Source organism: Ovis aries, chromosome 9 (assembly GCF_016772045.2).
Source record: "Ovis aries strain OAR_USU_Benz2616 breed Rambouillet chromosome 9, ARS-UI_Ramb_v3.0, whole genome shotgun sequence".
In the NCBI taxonomy this organism is placed as follows: domain Eukaryota; kingdom Metazoa; phylum Chordata; class Mammalia; order Artiodactyla; family Bovidae; genus Ovis; species Ovis aries.
This window is the reverse complement of record NC_056062.1, coordinates 41004575-41028094: the sequence shown is the minus strand read 5'-3', so window position 1 is coordinate 41028094 and position 23520 is coordinate 41004575. Positions and strand designations below refer to the sequence as shown.

At 38.7% G+C, this 23520-nt stretch overlaps 2 protein-coding genes across 3 annotated transcripts in view; both read left to right on the top strand.

Moving 5' to 3' along the window:
* TTPA (alpha tocopherol transfer protein) overlaps nt 1-5669 on the top strand; it is a 34440-nt gene extending 28771 nt beyond the window's left edge. Inside the window, exon 4 of one of the 2 annotated variants that reach the window (XM_042253800.2) lies at nt 2346-5669. In XM_042253800.2, coding sequence (XP_042109734.1) covers nt 2346-2534 — 189 coding nt within the window. In that variant the 3' untranslated portion in view covers nt 2535-5669. 2 annotated transcript variants of the gene reach the window in all.
* A 4058-nt stretch (nt 5670-9727) lies between these two features.
* The window catches only part of GGH (gamma-glutamyl hydrolase), a 30129-nt gene continuing 16336 nt past the window's right edge, over nt 9728-23520 (top strand). The window contains exons 1-3 of the mRNA XM_027972988.3: nt 9728-9933; nt 11944-12058; nt 14767-14817. Coding sequence (XP_027828789.1) covers nt 9825-9933; nt 11944-12058; nt 14767-14817 — 275 coding nt within the window. The 5' untranslated portion in view covers nt 9728-9824. The remainder of the gene's footprint in view (nt 9934-11943; nt 12059-14766; nt 14818-23520) is intronic.

The following is a 23520-nucleotide window of genomic DNA, read 5'->3' as shown; positions in this document are numbered from 1 at the left end:
GGTGATATCACTTGGAATTTTTCAAGTGTTGACAATAGAATCTGAGTTCCCCAAAATGGCAACCATTCTTCTGCATGAATCTGTAAAGGATAATTTTTTTTTTTTGGCCATGCCACATGGCTTGCAGGATCTTAGTTCTCCGACAAGGGATCAAACCTGTACCCTCTCCAGTGGAAGTTCAGAGTCTAACCACTGGACCTCTCCAAGGAATTCCCTTAAAGGATAATTTTTAGAGCATAATATTTAGACAAATGTTGGCAACATCTAATGTAAGGACACAGGTTTTAAAGGCTTTGATGATTTAAATCTCAAAAATTATTTAAATATTAGTACTGATAATGTGAGTAATAACATATTTGCAATTTTAGAAAATATATTCTTTCAGATTCTGAAAATGTATTATCTTGCATCTTCTCAGAAAATTATGACCATAGAGCTTCATTTGAGGTTTTTCAGTAGTTATTTCTGTCTGCATTTAAGAAGCACCACCCCTATTCTTTCATTTTTATAAAAGTCAATTTTTGTTCATTTTTTCCTCTCTTCAATATAGTTTGATAATAGCTGAACATCTCTGTTGAACTCTGAAAGACATAAAAATAAGTATTTCTATTTTGGGTTATATTTTGGATCACAAAAATCCCAAGATATAGCAATAAATTGAACCTAATAAACAGGAGAACATGAGCAAGAAAAGAAGAAAAATTTAAAATTGAAAAGTTAAGTGGAGCATTTCAGTGGAAGTTAATTGTCATGAAACAGATTTCCCAAAATGAGGAGGGTGAGGAAGACCAAATCTTGCCACTTTCTCCCTTTAAATGTTTTGGCAGTACTCTATGAATGATCTTATTTCCTCTTCCTTGAAGAGATAGTAGAATTTTTTAATTAAACATTTCTGAAAAAATCAAGAATTGGGACTGTGAGGTTCCTGAGTACAAGAAACTTATTTCATTCATCTTTCAGTCTTTGTATCCTAGCACATGAAGTGAAAGAGGAAGTCTTAGTTGCTCAGTCATGTGCTTTTCTTTGTGACCCCCTGGACTGTGGCCCACCAGGCTCCTCTGTCTATGAAATTTGCCAGGCAAGAACACTGGAGTGGAGAGCCATTCCCTTCTTGAGGGGAACTTCCCGATCCAGAGATTGAATCCAGGTCTCCCATATCGCAGGCAGATTCTTTACCATCTGAGCCACCAGGGAAGCCTCAACCCTAGCACATAGTAGGTGCTTGTTAGCAGATTGAATTTACAAACATGAACCCTAGCAGATGAGTAAAGGTTGTTTATATATTTGTAACAAGATGTGCTTTTAATCAAAGGTTCCAAGCCTTTAACTTCAGGACATTATATGATGAATTTATATAGTTTAAAATGTTTGAAAATTTAAGTTCTCAACCATCATAATTTCTCTTAATTTTTTATTAGCCAAGACTATATGTCAACTGTACCACATAAATTATTCCCCACATACCTAGTTGTGTGCTCAGAGGTATGCTTTTGATAAGAACTAATAAAAAGAAATACACTTTTATCATCTACAGAACTATTTCAGGATATTCCATCTTTTGCTAAGAATCACCAATACCTTAGTAGGGAACAGAAGGTATAATTTCTAAAAGTTATTCTTTTGTTTTGGCTGTGCTGGGCCTTTGTTGCTGCGCAGGCTTTTCTCTAGCTGTGGAGAGCAGGGCTGCCCTCTAGTTGTGGGGCGCAGGCTTCTCACTGCAGTGGCTTCTCTTGCTGCAGAGCACAGGCTCTAGGGTGTGGGGGCTTCAGTAGTGTGGCTCCTGGGCTCTGGAACACAGCTCAATAGTTGTGGCACACAGGGTCAGTTGCTCCTTGGCATGTGGGATCCTCCTGGACCAGAGAGCAAACCTGTCTCCTGCATTGACAGGTAGATTCTTTACCACTGAGCTACCAGGGAAACCCCCTGATAAGAACTAATAAAAAGAAGTACACTTTAATCATCTACAGAACCATTCCAGGATATTCGATCTTTTGCTAAGAATCACCAATTCATTAATAGGAAAGAGAATGTATGAAATGATTTTATTTAGTTTTAAAAATCTACTTTTGAGAGAAAAAGTATCTTTTTATAAATTCTGAATAGTCGTAAGGATGCAAATATAAGAAAACAGTAAGATGCACAGCTTCATCATAAGCACAACCTAAACATAAGTAAAATTACTGGCTTCATAAGCAGAGGGACAAATGATGTCGTATCTGTACATGTTCTTCTGTCTTAGATGTGATGAGAAGACCTCATTTTATGATGTTGAGTTTCTGCTGGAAATGCCTCTGCTATACTGGGAGGCAGAGAGCGTATCTTCTAAAACATTTTGTCTGTTTCAGATTCATATGCATGGGGACAACTACAAGCAAAGCTTACTCCAGTATTTCCCAGACATCCTTCCACTGGAATACGGTGGTGAAGAGTACTCCATGGAGGACATCTGTCAGGAGTGGACAAATTTTATAATGAAGTCGGAAAATTATCTCAGCAGCATTTCACAGACAGTTATAGGAGAAGAAGTTATTTAATGTGAAAGGTTTCCTGATTAAAAATTCATGACTGAGATCCTATCTGGTTATATGAATGAAAGAAAAGGAATCTTTAAATTAATGCTTTTCTGATATTTTTTTTAATGTAAAAATCTTCTAACTTGAGCACTGTGGGTATTTGGGAAGCTTCTTTACTTTTTAAGTATCTTTTCTTTACCTTAGAAGTAATTAAATGTTAGTATACCTTAAAAGCATAGAAGAGGTTCCTTTTTTGCCATTTGAAAGAAAGTTATCTCTGAAGTACAGTCATGAGTACTTTTGTGTTTCTCAAAAGTTTTATTTTAAAAACTGATTACATAGGTTTAATTATAAATGAATAAATAGTCCACTGAAGAGAAATATTAGCACAAATCAACTGACTATAAAAATCTATTCATACTCTTTTTAAGTGTGTGTCAGATTAGACTACAGTCCAGATTGAAATCTGAATACAGTGTTACATAGTTATTTCCATGGGCCAGCAAAGTAGTTCACCTCAGGGAAATTCCATTGAGCGTATTTGCACAATAGAAACTTTTGACTGAAGTCCATATGCCATAAACTATTATATGTTGCATCAGGTCTCTATGGAATTATTCACGGTGATACAATTGACTCCATAGAAATTCAGAGATGGAATAATATTTGGTTGCCATATACATGGACTCTATTTTTAACTGAACAGAACATGACTACACAAGGGGAAGGCAATGTTTACATTGCAAAATCACTGTCAGTTACATCTGGAACTTTTCAGACTATGCATGAAATAATCTGGGTTTTACTATATTATCAGAACATTCTAGCCAAATCCTACAATTCATATTTACTTAAAAAAATCAGTAGTTAAAATGTGCTGTTTGTACTGTAGCTATGTTATTGCATATTTCATTTATTGAGAAAGATATGTCAATATAACTTTCACTTTATGACAATTTGTACAGTATTTTATAATTTTTGAATTTTATTTTGAACCTCATGAATGAACACAGGATACAAAATTTGTTAAACACTTTTTAGCTTAGTTGGGTTTCAACATTAATCATACAATATTAGCTTTGTGAAAGACTATGTAAAGGCTGTTTTTCTTTATAAGAAAATTATTCTAATCAGATGAGCTGGTACTTATGATTCTTTGTATATACATCTGTAAAAAAATCAAATGATTATGAATGTTCTTTAGAGAACGTCTTTGTGATTTAGCATTGGGAAGCTAACTGTACATTATAATTTTTATTTAAAAAATTAGATCATGCTTGTTTTCTAAAAAATGATAAAACCTTCTTTATAAAATCATAAATTTAGAATTGTTTAATTAAAAATAACAGAAGAATAAAACCATTTAAAAAGTGTAAATAATAGCAACAACAAAAAGCTCTAGTTTACCCAACTTTTATTCTTACAAGGTTTACATCACAAAGTTCCACTTCATTCACATTTTGGGAACTTAAACCACTTTCTTCTGACTCTATAAAGGAATGATTACTTTAGCACAATAGATAGTATTTTTAAATGTCTTTTAATTATTATTCATTGGTGATGTTATTAATAGTAAATAGAATTAAAGTAAGTCAATCAACAGAAGTACATTTCATGATAGGATTTTGAATTTTTTATGAAATGCAGCAATTCACTGAGGAACATTAAAAGAACAATGTAAAATGAACAGGCGGTTTTATAAGGTGGCAAGATAAGTCACTATTGAATTCTCTATTATTTTACAGTAATTGCACCAGAAGTGCCTTTTAAAAGACTAACATGTGCTCATTGTTACTGAACTGCAGGATAATGTATTTGCTCTAATATTGTTCAAAACAAAATAAAGATTTTTCACACTATAGCTGTTGGTTTTCCATTTTTAAATAAGAATACTAGGTATTCTTTTTCAAAAACTGCTTTTCCTTATAGAAAAGCTTAAGAAAAAAGTATCACCATCCATCTAGTTGTCCTCTTTATACATTTCAATTGCAGACTGGTTTTCCCCGCTGCTCAGTTCAATACCACTTTCCCTGGTGGTGTTATGCTTAAAGTGACCATAGATTAATTTCTTAAAATTACGCAAAGCATACTTTCAGAACTTAAAACTTAAGTGAGAAAAGCCAGAGTATGTCACTTTATCAGATAATTTGATTTGGAAACTATCAGCCCAGATCATGATTTCAGATTATCAATATATTTCCCTTACAGAAATAACACAGAAGTCCTAGAGCAAGTAATAGTTTTGCTACCCACCTAAATCAAGCCAGCAGCTCACAAAACTGGTCAAACATACAAACTTCAAACTCAGCAAACTAGTAAGGTGATGTCTGAAATACTTCCTGGTCTCAGGTGTTGAATTTTCCCCACTTGGATGCTATGGGAGAATTATGAGTTACAGAGATGAAACAGGATATGATGGCAGTAAAGTGAGGACTGGCAGCGGGACCAACCTCACCCCCACACTCAGGTTCTGGTGGTCAAGGGTACTCACTTCCTAACTTTCTCCCTCTCCTACAGCCAGCACTTGATTGACTCCTTGCCTCTTCTCTGTCCAAGTCAATCGTATCAGTCTAATAAATATAAACAAACCAGAGCAGACCAAGAGATCTGGTTAAAAAAAAAAAAAGTTGGTGAATTAAAATACCATCTTCAGCTGGACCTATTTTGTTAAAGGTAAAAGGAGTGGGGGGGAGAGGGATGTCCCATACAACCAAACGTTCATGACCTTATTCCAGAATTCAGGTCTAAGCAAGTGGGTGTGCCTGGCTTGAGCTTGCATGCTAAATTGCTCAGGCTCCTCTGTCCATGGGATTCTCCAGGCAAGAATACTGTGGGTTGCCATTTCCTCCTCCGGTGGATCTTCCCAACCCAGGGATTAAACCTGCATCTCCTGCATTGGTAGGTGATTCTTTATCACTGAGACACCGGGAAATTCCTAGGAGATACAAACCTCCACTTAGAAAATAAATAAGACATAGAGATGTCATATATAATATTTTATTGTAATAAATTTGTATGGAGTCAGATGGTTACTAGATGTATTGTGGTGAACATTTCCTAAGGTATGCAAATATCAAATCACTTTGATCACATTTAACATACTCTTGTACATCAACTGTATTTCAATATAAAATAAATAAAGGCCTTTTCTTCTAACTCCAGGATCAGGGTCATCTATGGGTCTATTTTTCTCTTTCTTATTAGATTACTATTATATATTTCTGTTTCTTCATATTTTTAATAATATTTTATGTTGGACATTGTGTTTAGTTGTAGAGTCTCCAGGTAATATCTTCCATCAGCAACAGCTCTTCCTTTTGTCAGGTATCACGAAAGCCTAGTAAATCCATCAGGTCTTGAGCTGGGTTGTAGATTTGAGGATTCAGGCTATCTCAGGTTCATTCCCATTCTTCATGATTGATCCACTTGGGTTTTTTGGTGTCTTGGATGTTCTCCTTTTTTCTTAACAATTCCTTCAACAGATGTTTTAGTGGTGGCAACTGTGTGTATGTGGGGGTGAGGTGAGGTCACTGCCATGACTTATTTCTCTTCATTTCCTCCCTTATCTCCTTCTTTCCCTTCACTGTCCTCTCTTGAAGGAATACTACTTGCTTGTCAAAGTGGCTGCTTCGTCCTCAGAAGCAATACTTATCTGAAGTTGCCATCTCTGGCTTCTTCCTGACAGCCAATACTAACCCTCCAAGAGGGCTTCCCAGGTGTAGCGCTTCAGCCTTAAAGAACCCACCTGCCAATGCAGGAGCTGCAGGAGACACAGGTTCCATCCACAGGTTCCTCCCTGGAGGAGGAAATGGCAACTCGCTCCACTATTCTTGTCTGCAGAATCCCCGTGGACAGAGGAGCCTGGCAGGCTACATTCATACAGTTGCACAGAGTCAGACACTACTGAGCTTCTGAGCACAGGCACACACAACCTTCCAAGACCTAGGCTGTGCTCAGTATCCTGGTATTTCATGTTTGACATTTTCTTTCAGGGCTTGATTTTGCCTATGCTTTGTCTAAATTACTTGCTCCTCTTTCCTCGTTTTCAAAGAGGAAGCCTTGCATCTTCTCCTCTCAGCATCGGAGTCTTGCAGCAGTAGAGAAAACTTGCTGGAGTTTGCTACTTAGCAGTCTTCCTGTTAATTTGATGTTTGTGGTACCCTCCATCTCCAAGTATCGTGAAAGGCATAAATCATGTGTAACTTTAAACTCCTTGTATATCTCATGGTTTTTCTTAAGATCTGTAGACAGATTCTGGCTTAGGCAGTTGACATAAGCCTCTGGACACCAGCATAACTTATTTGTTATTTCTTATTGATATAAAATTAACTCTGTTGATGTGCCATACGCCAAGCTGCTTCAGTCATGTCCATCTCTTGGCGACATTATGGACGGTAGCCCACCAGGCTCCTCTCTCCACAGGACTCTCCAGGCAAGAATAATGCAATGGGTTGCCATTTCCGCCTCCAGGGGATCATCCTGACCTAGGGATCGAACCTGCATCTCTTACAGCTCCTACATTGGCAGGCGGTTTCTTTACCATTAGCACCACCAACTCTGTTGATAACCAGCTCCAATTTATTAATTTTCATGCATTCTAAATATCAATTAATTATACAATTTATTCATTCCTTTATTGATAATGATTTAAGTTGCACTTAATATTTCACTACTACAAGAGAATGCTACAAAGAACATATTTGTATATGTTTATTTATTCACACATGTAGGCATTTCTCTAGGGCAAATACTAAGTCTAAAAAGTGCTGTGTTATAGAATATGTGCACCTTCACTTTTACCACATATTGCCTAATTGCTCCCAAAAACTGTTGTAATACATCTCTACCAGCAGTGTTAAGAGGATTCTTATTTTTCTACACCCTTATTATCAAAGGTTCACTTTTTTACACTTCTGTCATTCTGATGGATGAGACATACTATCTTTTTTTAATCTGCATTTCCCTGATGACTAGTGAACCTTTGTCTTTTCATATTCTTTTCCTAGTTTTCCATTAGGTTGTTATTCGTTCTTGTTCATTTTAGTTCCTTGTGCATGCTAGAAATAAACATCTTTGAAATTCTGTATTTTGTAAATATATCTTCCAAATTTGTGCCTTATCTTTAATTCATTTAGCTAAACAGAAGTTTTAAAATTATAACATCATAAAAAAAATAAAATTATAACATCATGAAATCTACCATTTCTTCCACTAACATGTCATTTTTTTAATTATAGTTTTTTATTTTTTAAATTTTAAAATCTTTAATTCTTACATGCATTCCCAAACATGACCCCCCCCCCCCCCCCACCTCCCTCCCCACAACATCTCTCTGGGTCATCCCTATGCACCAGCCCCAAGCATGCTGCACCCTGCGTCAGACATAGACTGGCGATTCAATTCTTACATGATAGTATACATAACATGTCATTTTTAAAAAATATGTTTTCTGAAATTCCACCAACGTCCTGGACACACAGTCCTATATCTTCTCATCAAAGTATAACAGTTTGTCTTTTACATTTGTATCTTTACTCACCTAGAGTTTATTTTTGTATATAATGAAAGGTAATACTTTTTTCCTATGTGGACAGACAATTGCTCCAGCACAACAACTTCATACTGGTACAAAGTTTCCTCATCTGTTCATTTGAGTTCAAAACAAACCGAATATGTAGGGCCTTTCACAAACACATCCATTCAGCTTATAGTTCACCGCGCCCTTCCAGAGCAGCATCATTATCTTTTTTTTTTAATATTATATATATTTTATTATACCTGCTTATGCCATTTTTGTGTTTATATCATTACTCATTTTATCAGAAGTTTCCCCACACTCCTTCCTTCCATCCATCATTTAATAAACACATGTTGAGCACCTCTTATATGTTAGACACAGATGTATGGAGGTGGATGTAAAATAAAATAATCCTTGAGTTCAAGAAGTTCTTAGTATAGTTCTGTTAATACTTTACTAGACTTTTCATGAAAACTGAACCATTGGTTTGCAATTTAGAACTTATGTCAACCAATTGTATAGGGAAGCTTAATCTATTTCCAATGAAACCCCATATTTTCCCCCTAAAACACTGAACATTTTTACTTCTGAAGCAAAACTACCAGAGCAGCATTATTATCTTAACAAAGCATACGACATATTGCATTCGCTCTTCTCGAAATATTTTCACAAATCCTGTTCTCTCTTTTCCTTACAAAATTGCAAACTTCTGAGACGAAAAAACAAGGCATTGCCCAATTAATCTTCGCATCCTCTATATTTGGCATTGACTTGATTATCAAATACTCTTCAATTTTATTCTGATTTTCACCCTTATAGGTGGGAACTCCCAGTCAGTATAAGCCATATCTTTATATTTAGGTTTTCACACAGAAAGAAAAAGCTTACCTTTCATCTACTAGCCCACCCAAACAAGTTCAGTGTTTCTAAATCTTTTTTCAAATTTTAAACAGAAACCTCAAAAAAAAAACTCTTAGTGATTAGAAACCCAAGTGACCCTTTGTGCCCTGTTGTAGAACAGTCTGCATCAACATTAAAGTTAGAAGGCACCGTGTGCGGGTCTGGCCTGGACTTGTTTTTGTCTTGATGCCAGGAGTGGGCCCCTCCTTGACCCAGTTCTGAGCTGGGGCGATGCTCGGGGGAGTGTTCACATCCACGGGGCTTTCCTCATCTTCTCTTCGTTTGGTCCAGAAGCCTCGACCTGCACGCAAATGGCAGGATGCGAAAACTACCTTCCAAGTCACCGACCATCCCTGATGGAAAGCGGGGGTGTCCAACTCCGCCGCCAGCATTCCTCAACACGACTTTGGGCTGGAGCAACCGATGGCGCAAAGTTCTCAGGCGACTTCTAGAACCTCTCGCCAGCCTCCCCCGCTGCCTGGTTACCAATCAGGTCAGGCTGCAATCCAGCGCTCCCCATTCGGCCGCTGGACCCGGCGCCCCAGTTAGTTCCGGGTGACTTCAGGTCACGTCGAGGAAACAGCTGAAAGGGCGGGCTCGGGTACACGAATCCCACCGCACCTTCCTGAGCCCCCGCAGACGCCGAGGGGCGGGCTGGGGGCCCGGCGTCAGGGCGGCTGAGGCGCGATGGGGTAGGCGCGGCCTCTGCGTTCCCGGAGTCGCGCGCCCCTGCGGCCCCAGCGCACATGCGCCCGGACGGCTTTCCCATAGGCCCCCGCGGCGGAGCACCGCCCCCGCCCGACGCCCTCGAGCGGCCAGGAGACGGCAGCTGCCTCACCCGGCGGCTCGCCGGTAGAAGAGCCTTTGAAAGGCGGCGGGAGGCAGCGAGCGCAATGGCGAGACTGGGTCACCTGCTGAGCGTGTTGGGTCTGGTTCTGTGCGGGGCGACGGGCCTCGGTCTGAGCGCCCCTCCCTCGCCCACCCCCAAGAAGCCCATCATCGGTAAGGAGGCGGCTGGGGCTGGGGCTGGGGCTGGTGAGCCGGGAGCGCGCCCTGGGCGCTTCCAGCTGCTGCGCTAAGGCAGGTGCATCCGGTCCTGGAAACGTTAGGGTTAGTACGTGTGCCTTCCTAGCCCAGGGATCAAACCATCATTGAGATCCTGCTGAAATATACCTAGCTAATGCTCGTTGATTTCCCGCAAATCCTTGGCTCTTAAAATTGGAAGGGAGGAGCATGCACCGTGAAGAATCCTGAGGATATGGCAGCCCACTCCAGTGTTCTTGCTTGGAGAACCCCAGGGACGGCGGAGCCTGGTGGGCTGCTATCTGTGGGGTCGCACAGAGGTCGGACACGACTGAAGCGACTTAGCAGCAGCAGCAGCAGCAGCAGCAGCAGCAGCAGCAGCAGCAGCAGCAGTAATTTCTGCGGAGTAGGCAATGGCAACCCACTTCAGTACTCTTGCCTGGAAAATCCCAGGGACGGGGGAGCCTGGTGGGCTGCCGTCTATGGGGTCTCACAGAGTCGGACACGACTGAAGCGACTTAGCAGCAGCAGCAGGAACTTCTGCTAACTAAACCTTCTGTATGCATGCATTATCTTTATTAAAATTTCACTGGTTGAGGGCTCATTTCGAGGAACAATGCAAAATCGAATTGACTAGATAATTGAGAAATTATGGTATACCTGGCCTTTGTCGTCTTTGGCAGCGGAGGGCAGCCGTGGCTCCTGTGATCCTAGTAGCAATTCTGTTTTATGTTAAAGTAAAACAGTCATTTTTCTTTTTCAACACACTTATTTTCTATAAAGGGAGTAACATCAATTTGCATCGCCAGAACAGACATTTAAGACTGGGGCAAGGGAAAGCAACCCTGGAGAAATCAGCTCGTATTTGAAATGTGCAAAAAAGTAATTTGTGGGCGGACAACTAGAATTGATTTCATTTTAGCTGGTAGTATTGTTAGGCCTTTCATTTTGTTTCTTTCCCCCCCTTTATTTCCCACGAAGATGGGCACTGTATCCTGTAACTAAATAGAAAGTAATTGAGCATTTTTTCATGGATATTGGTAGTGTCCATTTTCATATGTGTTGTGTATCAATATTTGAAACTTGAGATGCATTATTTCAAAGGGAGTTAACTCAAAATGTAATCCTATGTAGGCTTACTGGGTGGCTCAGTGATAAAGAATCTGCCTGCCAATACAGGAGACGCAGGAGATTCAAATTTTATCTCTGGGTCAAGAAGATCCCCTGGAGGAGAAAATGGCAACCCACTCCAGATTCTTGCCTGAAGAATCCCATGGACAGAGGAGCCTGGCAGGCTACAGTCCATGGAGTGGCAAAGAGTCAGACATGACTTAGCTACTGAGCACATTGCAAAACAAAACTACACAGGATGTTTTATATTTTGATTACAATGTTTGTTCCATGTTATCTGGTAAAATATATGTGCATTTTACTATATGTAATCTATACCTCAGTAAATCTGAGTAAAGTTCCTTGAAAAGCAAAACAAGGGATGCAGAGAGAACTTTTAAGGGGCTATTAGAATAATCCAGGTTGGGGGGGTAGGCAGGATGTTTTGTTGCTTGGATTAAGATTGTTTTGATGGTGTTGGAGAAACATGCATAGAGAATTTTTTCACTCTTTTGCTTTGTTGTCAAGGAAACCATGTGCCTGTGTGTGTGTGTGTGTGTGTGTGTTTAGGGAGGGGCCTTCTGCTGGATTTAAGGATTGGTACTCTGACATAGATTCTAGCTTGTGCCAAAGAACCTGGCTTTGGGGGCTTATTTGGCCTCCCCGATGTGGCAAGAGAAGAAGCTACTTACAATTCAAATAAGCCTCCACTACTCCTTTTCCAAATCCTATAGATATCCTTTCAGGAGAAGCTTTATGTGTAATTCTGTGAATTAAATGAGTGAAGAAGTGATATTTCTAGGGTGATATGTTTCAGTTTCTGAGCAGGAAAAGAAGGATATTACTTGAAACAGAAACTTTATTTTTTTTGTAATTTAGGAATATTAATGCAAAAGTGCCATAATAAGAACATGAGAGCCCTGGGAAAATACTACATTGCTGCATCCTACGTGAAGTTTCTAGAGTCAGCTGGTGCAAGAGTGGTACCAGTAAGGTACGATGCAATAGTTTTTACACTGAATTAAAAAAAACTGCAACTTCTGTTTCCTCTCTAAAGTTATCTTTTATCTCTAAAATGAATGCTTTCTCTCTTACGATTGCATTATTCAAGCACATTAATGTTATACCTGGTTTTTGCCCCAAATCTAATGCTTAGAGTGTCTCATTAAGTTGTTCAAAGTGTGAAGCTGCATCTTTCTATTATATCATTAGAGCTGTGTCATGTATATTAGATAGAGAATGAAATGATAAGTTCCTTTACTCCAGAAAAGGTGATCCTCATCAGATATTACAAAAGCAATGGAGTAAAAGCACTTCTAGATTCACCAGCTTCATTCCATAATATTAGTGTAAAGAAACATGTAAGGAATCAAGGAATATTCTAGAAGAGGACTTTTCAGAGACCTTCCCACCCCACTTTAGAAGTTTGGAGATGACTAATACAGCACTGTTGCTTCGATATTAATTGCAGGTATTGCGATTTTAAAGGACCTACATTATTTTTGTGGTGTAATGATCTAAGGAACAATCAAATGACTCGTGTCATATTCATGACATGACATGATAAATGATTCATGTCATTTTGATTTGGAAAGACTTGAATTTTTTTTTTTTTTACAAAAGCCTTGTTGCTGTATTGATATTGTCTTATCACCCCAAAATAGTGTATTTGAGGGTCTTCTAGCACACTCACCTAATCTATTGTAAGTGGTTTCACACATAAAACACAACTGTTTGCTCAGGAAAACCTGTTATTGTAAGTAATTTCACATTAAAAAAATGGTAACGAAAGTAAAACATTAATACTCAAAATGCAAATACAGTTTTGAGAATAGTACCACAAAATGGTTTTATCTTTAGATGAACATTTGCTTTTGACATTAGTCTTCAGTTTTTTCATAGCAATCTAATTTTTTCAAATGAAATCTTCTTTGGAACTTAACTAACAGCAGAGTTTTAGAGCTGAGGTGGAGGTTCTGGACAGTCCTCCAGACAACTTGCAAAGTTTTGATCCTGGAAGCTTTTTCTGCAAGCTGTTCATTTAGAAAATAGGTTTAATAACATGGGTGGAAGGTGGGAGAGACGAAAGACAGGTAGGCCAGTTCAGAGATGTGACTGGGTTAGGTGTGAAGCAAGGAAGGCTTGGCTTAGAGCAGTGGTTGTAGAATTGCTAGGTAAATGTTTTTTAAAAAAATTAATAAGACTCAATGACTACTAGGATGAAAGGGCACAGGGAGGAATAGACAAGAATGGCAGAGGTTTTGAAATGGGAAATGTTGAAACTGATGACTTGCAGAATACTGAGATTCATGACTGAGATGCTGAAAACATGGCATACAGGTTAATTTCCAGCTTGGATTCCCAAAGTTCATTTTAAGGTATATTGCTCAGAATTAGAATCATGTGATTCTATAAAAGCAGTATAATACGTGGCAGCTAAATTCCCAGAGCAACCTGCAAAGGATTCCCTAATGTAGAATGAGTCGTGATCACACTGATGATGTTGGTTGGGTTTATTTCTGAATTTCGGATGCTGGGGACTGACTGCTGCAGTTCAGAAGGAAAGAGGAGGTGGACAGGAGACCTCAGCAGAATCCTTGAGCAGGCGAAGGTGCCCTTCAGGGGAAGGGCCCTTCAGAGGAAGCAGGTGCCCTTCCTCCTGTCTGGCCTTCACCCTCTGGTGCCCGGTGCACTCAGGTTATTATAATCTCCTGCCCTAGAACTGGAGGGACCCAGAAGGTGTCCACCTCCTGAGAGGTGGCATGTGGCAGCCCACTGGCACTTTTGGTCTAAAAATCTGTTTCATTCGTAGTGTTTAAGGTATGTACAAATCAGGAGACTTCATAAAAGTCTATATTTCTGGCCTTTATTTTTTTTTAACACCGTTTTCTGGAGCTAATTTTGAATAGAGCAAGAGCTGTCCATTGGCAGCAGTGCCTGTTGCTCCTTTTCATGCTCCGAAGCTGTCATTTGCCATCATTACTAGACGTATGCTGTTTTCTTTAAAGAGAACTTATTGAGGGGGCCTTGCGTTTTAAGAAAGTCTGACAACATGCAAATGTCATCTGTGTTCAAAGAACGTGCCCTGTCTGTTTTGCCTTCACGGTCTCTGAGACACCTATGTTTGTGACCCCCGTCCCCACCTCACAGTTAAGCCCCTTAATAGTGATGCACTGGGCCCCCAAATTCAGGCATGGACAACATGGGAACCGTTTTTTAGAATGAGTGAAATGACCAGAGCCCGGCTGCAAGGCTACCTGGCAGGAGTCCCTGGAGAGCAGCTGATTCATCTCAGTCCATTTGAGCTTCTGATGGTGGTGGTTGCCTATCCTGATTTAAATGTCCGTGGGGAAGATTCTGTGTCCCGACTGGTCCCCTCTTTGTTGACATAATCTGGGGAGATTCACCTGGCAGAACGCTGGGACTCAGCGGTTTCCCTGGTGTCCCCACAGCTAAGACTCCATGCTCCCAGTGCAGGGGGTCTAGGTTCCATCCCCGGTCAGGGAGCTAGATCTGATACGCTGCAACTAAAATCTGATGCAGCCAAATAAATAAATAAATAAATAAATAAATAAATAAATTTTTTTTAGAAAAGAATTACTTTCACCTGGCTTTTAAATAGTAATGTGGTAGCTTTATTTAGAGACTTTCTTTCTTCAGTTTTGGGAATGGATGTTTTATAACTATTTTTATCATTTTCAGGCTTGATCTTAAAAATGAAGAGTATGAAAAGCTTTTCAAATCTATTAATGGGTAAGTTGCCAACATTGCTTTAAGACAATGTATGAGGTCTAAGTGATGCAAAAGAGTACATATGAATACAATACATGTTTCTAGGTAACTATTTTTCAGTGGTATAAATGTTAGTTTTCTGAGTTATTTTATAGAAATTATTTTGTTGAGTGATGTAAAAATCCTGCAGAGAGAAGGCAGGTTAAAAAATAAATGTTATATAGTAGATAACATATTTTTTTTTAATGTACGACATAATTTTTATTCTTTTAATGCTTGTTTTAAAGGCTTTGAAGCCACTTTGGAGGCCATGACATACTGCTTGCTTAGGGGATTTATGTCTTAAGACTTAAGATATTAATTGGTTATCTTTCAGACGGTGATTTGAATAGAATTTGGTAAAAAGTTTTATATCCTCTAGCTTCATCACAAAAGATATGATTGCTTAGCTCACAGAAAAAAATCATATGAAAAAATGTGAGACTTATTCATAATTAAAGGAAAGCTAATTATAACAATTAAAAACCACCAAGTTGGCAGAAAGCAGAAAATGTGCTAATGTGCTAAGGTGAGGTGAGGGTATGAGGAAACAGTGTTCTTATACTTTATTTGTGGGAGTTGTTGATGCAAATAAGATACAAACAATCTACATTAAGGAACAGAAGAAAGTTTTCTTCAAGCCATACTGAGGACTATAGCCCAGGAAGAAAGTGCTTTGGAAAAACACCATGTTATATCTTGACAGATCAAAGAATGTACGTCAAACATGACAGGGTTACATTCCTTCCAGGTTTCAACAAAGACGTGGCCAGTGAGTCAGCATGACCTTAATGTCTGGCAAGGGAACCTTGGAAGGACCAGGTCTTGGAAGGACCACTAGCATGGGCGTCATAGGAAGGGCAGCCATTTGTCCCTATCTTCAGAGTGGACTTTTCTTTAACTTCTAGATAATGCATTCTTTTCTTAATGGTTAAAGCAGAGGTACAGTACATGTTTGATGGACCATAGACAGACTGTTCTTATTAGCATAAAGTTCCAGTCAAATCATGTGTAAGTCAGAATGACTTCCCCATACTAGCTCATGCTAGCTCATAGTAGGTGAAAATTTCTTCTATCAGGGTGGAAGTTAGATAGTCTTTTGGGGGCAGTTTTATAATCTTTTGAAATTAAAAATGCACATACCATGTGACACAGGAAATGCTTCAGAAGGAATTTTAGTTTACAAATATAATCCTCTCCTTTAACATATACACACTACTATATGTGAAATAGGGAACCAACGAGGGTCTGCTGTACAGCCGAGGTATCATACTCAATATTTTATAATAACCTATAAGGGAAAAGAATCTGGAAAAGAAAAGCTAGTCACCTTGCTGTACATCTGAAACTAACACAGCATTGAAACTTGACTATATTTCAATAAAAAGTAAAGCGAAAAAGGTATAGTCCTGTCTTATATGATGACCTGGGCCCAAACGTATGTACTGTTGTATTGTTTGAAATACCCCTGATTTGGAATCCATCCACCCACCCATCAGTTTGGAACTGGGTTAAAAAATAAACTATACTCATATGATAGAATATGGTTCAAAATGAGGGTGTCTGTAGATGATGCCCTGAATCACTGTTGTAACCTGAATAGTGTGGTATTGTTACACGAAACAAGCAGGGTGCACAGAGGTGTGTGTAGTGTACTCCCATTTGATTTTGTTTTTGAAGTTGGGGTGAGGAGACATGCATAATATATACCAGGTTAACACAGCAAATCTTAATGGTGGTTATTTCTGCTTGGGAGTGGAATAGAGGGAGTCTATCTTACTGTAAAGCTTTTATTAAAAGAACTTTTAAAAATTAAAAATAATTGTTCATTTTTTAAAAAAAGCTATGTTCAAAGCTATCATTTGCATTCAGTTCAGTTTAGATCAATAAGTATTTAAAATCAGTTCAATTTAGTGAAATATTTACAATGCCTGTTATGTGCAGTGTACTTTTTTTTTTCTTTTTTTTAAAGTTGTGATTGAGTTTATTTTTTTTAAATTTTTTTTAATTTTAAAATCTTTAATTCTTACATGCGTTCCCAAACATGAACCCCCCCTCCCACCTCCCCTCCCCATAACATCTCTCTGGGTCATCTCCATGCACCAGCCCCAAGCATGCTGTATCCTGCGTCAGACATAGACTGGCGATTCAATTCTTACATGATAGTATACATGTTAGAATGCCATTCTCCCAAATCATCCCACCCTCTCCCTCTCCCTCTAAGTCCAAAAGTCCGTTATACACATCTGTGTCTTTTTGCTGTCTTGCATACAGGGTCGTCATTGCCATCATTCTAAATTCCATATATATGTGTTAGTATACTGTATTGGTGTTTTTCTTTCTGGCTTACTTCACTCTGTATAATCGGCTCCAGTTTCATCCATCTCATCAGAACTGATTCAAATGAATTCTTTTTAATGGCTGAGTAATACTCCATTGTGTATATGTACCACAGCTTTCTTATCCATTCATCTGCTGATGGACATCTAGGTTGTTTCCATGTCCTGGCTATTATAAACAGTGCTGCGATGAACATTGGGGTACATGTGTCTCTTTCAATTCTGGTTTCCTCGGTGTGTATGCCCAGCAGTGGGATTGCTGGGTCATAAGGCAGTTCTATTTGCAATTTTTTAAGGAATCTCCACACTGTTCTCCATAGTGGCTGTACTAGTTTGCATTCCCACCAACCGTGTAGGAGGGTTCCCTTTTCTCCACACCCTCTCCAGCATTTATTGCTTGCAGATTTTTGGATCGCAGCCATTCTGACTGGTGTGAAGTGGTACCTCATTGTGATCTTGATTTGCATTTCTCTGATAATGAGTGAAGTTGAGCATCTTTTCATGTGTTTGTTAGCCATCCGTATGTCTTCTTTGGAGAAATGTCTATTTAGTTCTTTGGCCCATTTTTTGATTGGGTCGTTTATTTTCTGGAATTGAGCTGCATAAGTTGCTTGTATATTTTTGAGATTAGTTGTTCGTCAGTTGCTTCATTTGCTATGATTTTCTCCCATTCAGAAGGCTGTCTTTTCACCTTGCTTATATTTTCCTTTGTTGTGCAGAAGCTTTTAATTTTAATTAGATCCCATTTGTTTATTTTTGCTTTTATTTCCAGAATTCTGGGAGGTGGATCATAGAGGATCCTGCTGTGATTTATGTCTGAGAGTGTTTTGCCTATGTTCTCCTCTAGGAGTTTTATAGTTTCTGGTCTTACTTTAGATCTTTAATCCATTTTGAGTTTATTTTTGTGTGCGGTGTTAGAAAGTGGTCTAGTTTCATTCTTTTACAAGTGGTTGACCAGTTTTCCCAGCACCACTTGTTAAAGAGATTGTCTTTACTCCATTGTATATTCTTGCCTCCTTTGTCAAAGATAAGGTGTCCATATGTGTGTGGATTTATCTCTGGGCTTTCTATTTTGTTCCATTGATCTATATGTCTGTCTTTGTGCCAGTACCATACTGTTTTGATGACTGTGGCTTTGTAGTAGAGCCTGAAGTCAGGCAAGTTGATTCCTCCAGTTCCATTCTTCTTTCTCAAGATTGCTTTGGCAATTCGAGGTTTTTGTATTTCCATACAAATCTTAAAATTATTTGTTCTAGTTCTGTGAAAAATATGGCTGGTAGCTTGATAGGGATTGCGTTGAATTTGTAAATTGCTTTGGGTAGTATACTCATTTTCACTATATTGATTCTTCTGATCCATGAACATGGTATATTTCTCCATCTATTAGTGTCCTCTTTGATTTCTTTCATCAGTGTTTTACAGTTTTCTATATATAGGTCTTTAGTTTCTTTAGGTAGATATATTCCTAAGTATTTTATTCTTTTCATTGCAATGGTGAATGGAATTGTTTCCTTAATTTCTTTTTCTACTTTCTCATTATTAGTGTATAGGAATGCAAGGGATTTCTGTGTGTTGATTTTATATCCTGCAACTTTACTGTATTCATTGATGAGCTCTAGTGATTTTCTGGTGGAGTCTTTAGGGTTTTCCATGTAGAGGATCATGTCATCTGCAAACAGTGAGAGTTTTACTTCTTCTTTTCCAATTTGGATTCCTTTTATTTCTTTTTCTACTCTGATTGCTGTGGCCAAAACTTCCAGAACTATGTTGAATAGTAGCGGTGAAAGTGGGCACCCTTGTCTTGTTCCTGACTTTAGGGGAAATGCTTTCAATTTTTCACCATTGAGGATAATGTTTGCTGTGGGTTTGTCATATATAGCTTTTATTATGTTGAGTTATGTTCCTTCTATTCCTGCTTTCTGGAGAGTTTTTATCATAAATGGATGCTGAATTTTGTCAAAGGCCTTCTCTGCATCTATTGAGATAATCATATGGTTTTTATTTTTCAATTTGTTAATGTGGTATATTACATTGATTGATTTGCGGATATTGAAGAATCCTTGCATCCCTGGGATAAAGCCCACTTAGTCATGGTGTATGATCTTTTTAATGTGTTGTTGGATTCTGATTGCTAGAATTTTGTTGAGAATTTTGGCATCTATGTTCATCAGTGATATTGGCCTGTAGTTTTCTTTTTTTGTGACATCTTTGTCAGGTTTTGGTATTAGGGTGATGGTGGCCTCATAGAATGAGTTTGGAAGTTTACCTTCCTCTGCAATTTTCTGGAAGAGTTTGAGTAGGATAGGTGTTAGCTCTTCTCGAAATTTTTGGTAGAATTCAGCTGTGAAGCCATCTGTACCTGGGCTTTTGTTTGCTGGAAGATTTCTGATTAGTTTCAATTTCCGTGCTTGTGATGTGTCTGTTAAGATTTTCTACTTCTTCCTGGTTCAGTTTTGGAAAATTGTACTTTTCTAAGAATTCATCCATTTCTTCCACGTTGTCCATTTTATTGGCATACAACTGCTGATAGTAGTCTCTTATGATCCTTTGTATTTCTGTGTTGTCTGTTGTGATCTCTCCATTTTCATTTCTAATTTTATTGATTTGATTTTTCTCTCTTTGCTTCTTGATGAGTCTGGCTAATGGTTTGTCAATTTTATTTATCCTTTCAAAGAACCAGCTTTTGGCTTTGTTGATTTTTGCTATGGTCTCTTTTGTTTCTTTTGCATTTATTTCTGCCCTAATTTTTAAGATTTCTTTCCTTCTACTAACTCTGGGGTTCTCTAATTCTTCCTTTTCTAGTTGCTTTAGTTGTAGAGTTAGGTTATTTATTTGACTTTTTCTTGTTTCTTGAGGTATGCCTGTATTGCTATGAACTTTCCTCTTAGCACTGCTTTTATAGTGTCCCACAGGTTTTGGGTTGTTGTGTTTTCATTTTCATTAGTTTCTATGCATATTTTGATTTCTTTTTTGATTTCTTCTGTGATTTGTTGGTTATTCAGAAGTGTGTTGTTCAACCTCCATATGTTGGCATTTTTAATAGTTTTTCTCCTGTAATTGAGATCTAATCTTAATGCATTATGGTCAGAAAAGATGCTTGGAATGATTTTGATTTTTTTGAATTTATCAAGTTTAAATTTATGACCCAGGATGTGATCTATCCTGGAGAAGGTTCCATGAGCACTTGAAAAAAAGGTGAAATTCATTGTTTTGGGGTGAAATGTCCTATAGATATCAATTAGGTCTAACTGATCTAATGTATCATTTAAAGTTTGCATTTCTTCGTTAATTTTCTGTTTAGTTGATCTGTCCATAGGTGTGAGTGGGGTATTAAAGTCTCCCACTATTATTGTGTTATTGTTGATTTCCCCTTTCATACGTGTTAGTATTTGTCTTACATATTGCGGTGCTCCTATATTGGGTGCATATATATTTATAATTGTTATATCTTCTTCTTGGATTGATCCTTTGATCATTATGTAGTGGCCTTCTTTGTCTCTTTTCACAGCCTTTGTTTTAAAGTCTATTTTATCGGATATGAGTATTGCCACTCCTGCTTTCTTTTGGTCTCTATTTGCGTGGTATATCTTTTTCCAGCCCTTCACTTTCAGTCTGTATGTGTCCCTTGTTTTGAGGTGGGTCTCTTGTAAGCAGCATATAGAGGGGTCTTGTTTTTGTATCCATTCGGCCAGTCTTTGCCTTTTGGTTGGGGCGTTCAACCCATTTACGTTTAAGGTAATTATTGATAAGTATGATCCCGTTACCATTTACTTTATTGTTTTGGGTTCGGGTTTATACACCCTTTCGTGTTTCCTGTCTAGAGAATATCCTTTAGCATTTGTTGGAGAGCTGGTTTGGTGGTGCTGAATTCTCTCAGCTTTTGCTTGTCTGTAAAGCTTTTGATTTCTCCTTCGTATTTGAATGAGATCCTTGCTGGGTACAGTAATCTGGGCTGTAGGTTATTGTCTTTCATCACTTTAAGTATGTCTTGCCATTCCCTCCTGGCCTGAAGAGTTTCTATTGAAAGATCAGCTGTTATCCTTAATGGGAATCCCCTTGTGTGTTATTTGTTGTTTTTCCCTTGCTGCTTTTCATATTTGTTCTTTGTGTTTGATCTTTGTTAATTTGATTAATATGTGTCTTGGGGTGTTTCGCCTTGGGTTTATCCTATTTGGAACTCTCCGTGTTTCTTGGACTTGGGTGATTATTTCCTTCCCCATTTTAGGGAAGTTTTCAACTATTATCTCCTCAAGGATTTTCTCATGATCTTTCTTTCTGTCTTCTTCTTCTGGGACTCCTATAATTCGAATGTTGGAGCGTTTCATATTGTCCTGGAGGTCTCTGAGATTGTCCTCGTTTCTTTTAATTCGTTTTTCTTGTTTCCTCTCTGATTCATTTATTTCTACCATTCTATCTTCTATTTCACTAATCCTATCTTCTGCCTCCGTTATTCTACTATTTGTTGCCTCCAGAGTGTTTCTGATCTCATTTATTGCGTTATTCATTATATTTTGACTCTTTTTTATTTCTTCTAGGTCCTTGTTAAACCTTTCTTGCATCTTCTCAATCCTTGTCTCTAGGCTGTTTATCTGTGATTCCATTTTGATTTCAAGATTTTGGATCATTTTCACTATCAATATTCGGAATTCCTTCTCAGGTAGATTCCCTACTTCTTCCTCTTTGGTTTGGTGGGCAACTCTCCTGTTCCTTTACCTGCTGAGTATTCCTCTGTCTCTTCATTTTGGTTATATCGCTGCGTTTGGGGTGGCCTTTTTATATTCTGGTAATTTGTGGAGTTCTGTTTATTATGGAGCTTCCTCACTGTGGGTGGGGTTCTGTCAGTGGCTTGTCAAGGTCTCCTGGTTAGGGAGGCTTGTGTTGGAGTTCTGGTGGGTGGAGCTGGGTTTCTTCTCTCTGGAGTGCAGTGGAGTGACCAGTAATGGGTTATGAGACATCAAAGGTTTTGGAATAATTTTGAGCTGCCTGTATATTGAAGCTCAGGGGAGTGTTCCTGTGTTGCTGGAGAATTTGAGTGGTATGTCTTGTTTTGGAACTTGTTGGCCCTTGGGTGGAGCTTGGTTTCGGTGTAGGTATGAAGGCATTTGATGAGCTCCTATTGCTTAATGTTCCCTGAATTCAAGAGTTCTCTAATGTTATCAGGCTTTGGATTTAAGCCTCCTGCTTCTGGTTTTCAGTTTTATTTTTACAGTAGCCTCTAGACTTCTCCATCTATACAGTACCGATGATAAAACATCTAGGTTAAAGATGAAAAGTTTCTCCACATTGAGGGACACTCAGAGGTTCACTGAGTTACAAGGAGAAGAGAAGAGGGAGGGGGTAGTTAGAGGTAACTGGAATGAGATGCGGCGAGATCAAAAGAGGAGAGAGCAAGCTAGCCACTAGTCACTTCCTTATGTGCGCTCTGTAGTCTGGACCGCTCAGAGGTATTTACGGAGTTATACGGGGAGGAGGAGAGGGAGGAAGTAGACAGAGGTGGCCAGGAGGATAAGAGAGAGGAATGAGAAGGAGAGAGACAAATCCTGCCAGTAACCAGTTCCTTAGGTGTTCTCCACCGTCTGGAACACCCAGAGATTCACAGAGTTGGATAGAGAAGAGATGGGGGAGAAAAGAGACAGAGGCCACCTGGTGGAGAAAAAGGAGAGTCCAAAGGAGGAGAGAGTGGTCAAGCCAGTAATCATGCTCTCAGGTAAACTTGGGTAGTGAAGTTTGGGTTTTAAATGTACAAAATTGACAACAAAAACCTAAGAGCAAAGATTAAAAATCTAGAGTAGAGGTTGGATTTTCAAAAATACAATATTAAAGAAAAGAAGCAGAAGGAAAAACGAAGAAAGAAAGAAAAAAACAAGAATTATTAAAAAAACCAAAACAAACCACCAACAACTATCCAAAGACTATATATGGTGTTTGCCTTAAAAAAAAAAAAGTCTTCTTTTTTTTAAATAGTAATAGTAGGTTATAGAAATAAAAAATTAGAGGAGAAATAGAAGACTTAACAATTTAAAAAGTTAGAAAAAAAAGAAAAAAAAATAGGAATGATTTTAAAAATAGTAAAAATATTTCTGGCCCTTCTCTGATGTGGGCCGTGTGGGATCACTTCCAAGGTGGTTCCCTCTGTTTAACTTCTTCTGTTTGCTGGTTTTTTAGGCTCACTAGTTCAGTCGCGCTGTGGGGAGGGGGGATGCTGCAAACAAATAGCACTGTCGTGTGCACACAGTGTCTCAGCCCCGCTTGACCTGTCCCTTCTCGCGGCACACAAACCGCTCCGGCTCTACGATGCTCAGCCGGGAACCGTCTGGGGCCGGCCCTAGGCTGCGTGCGCTTCCCC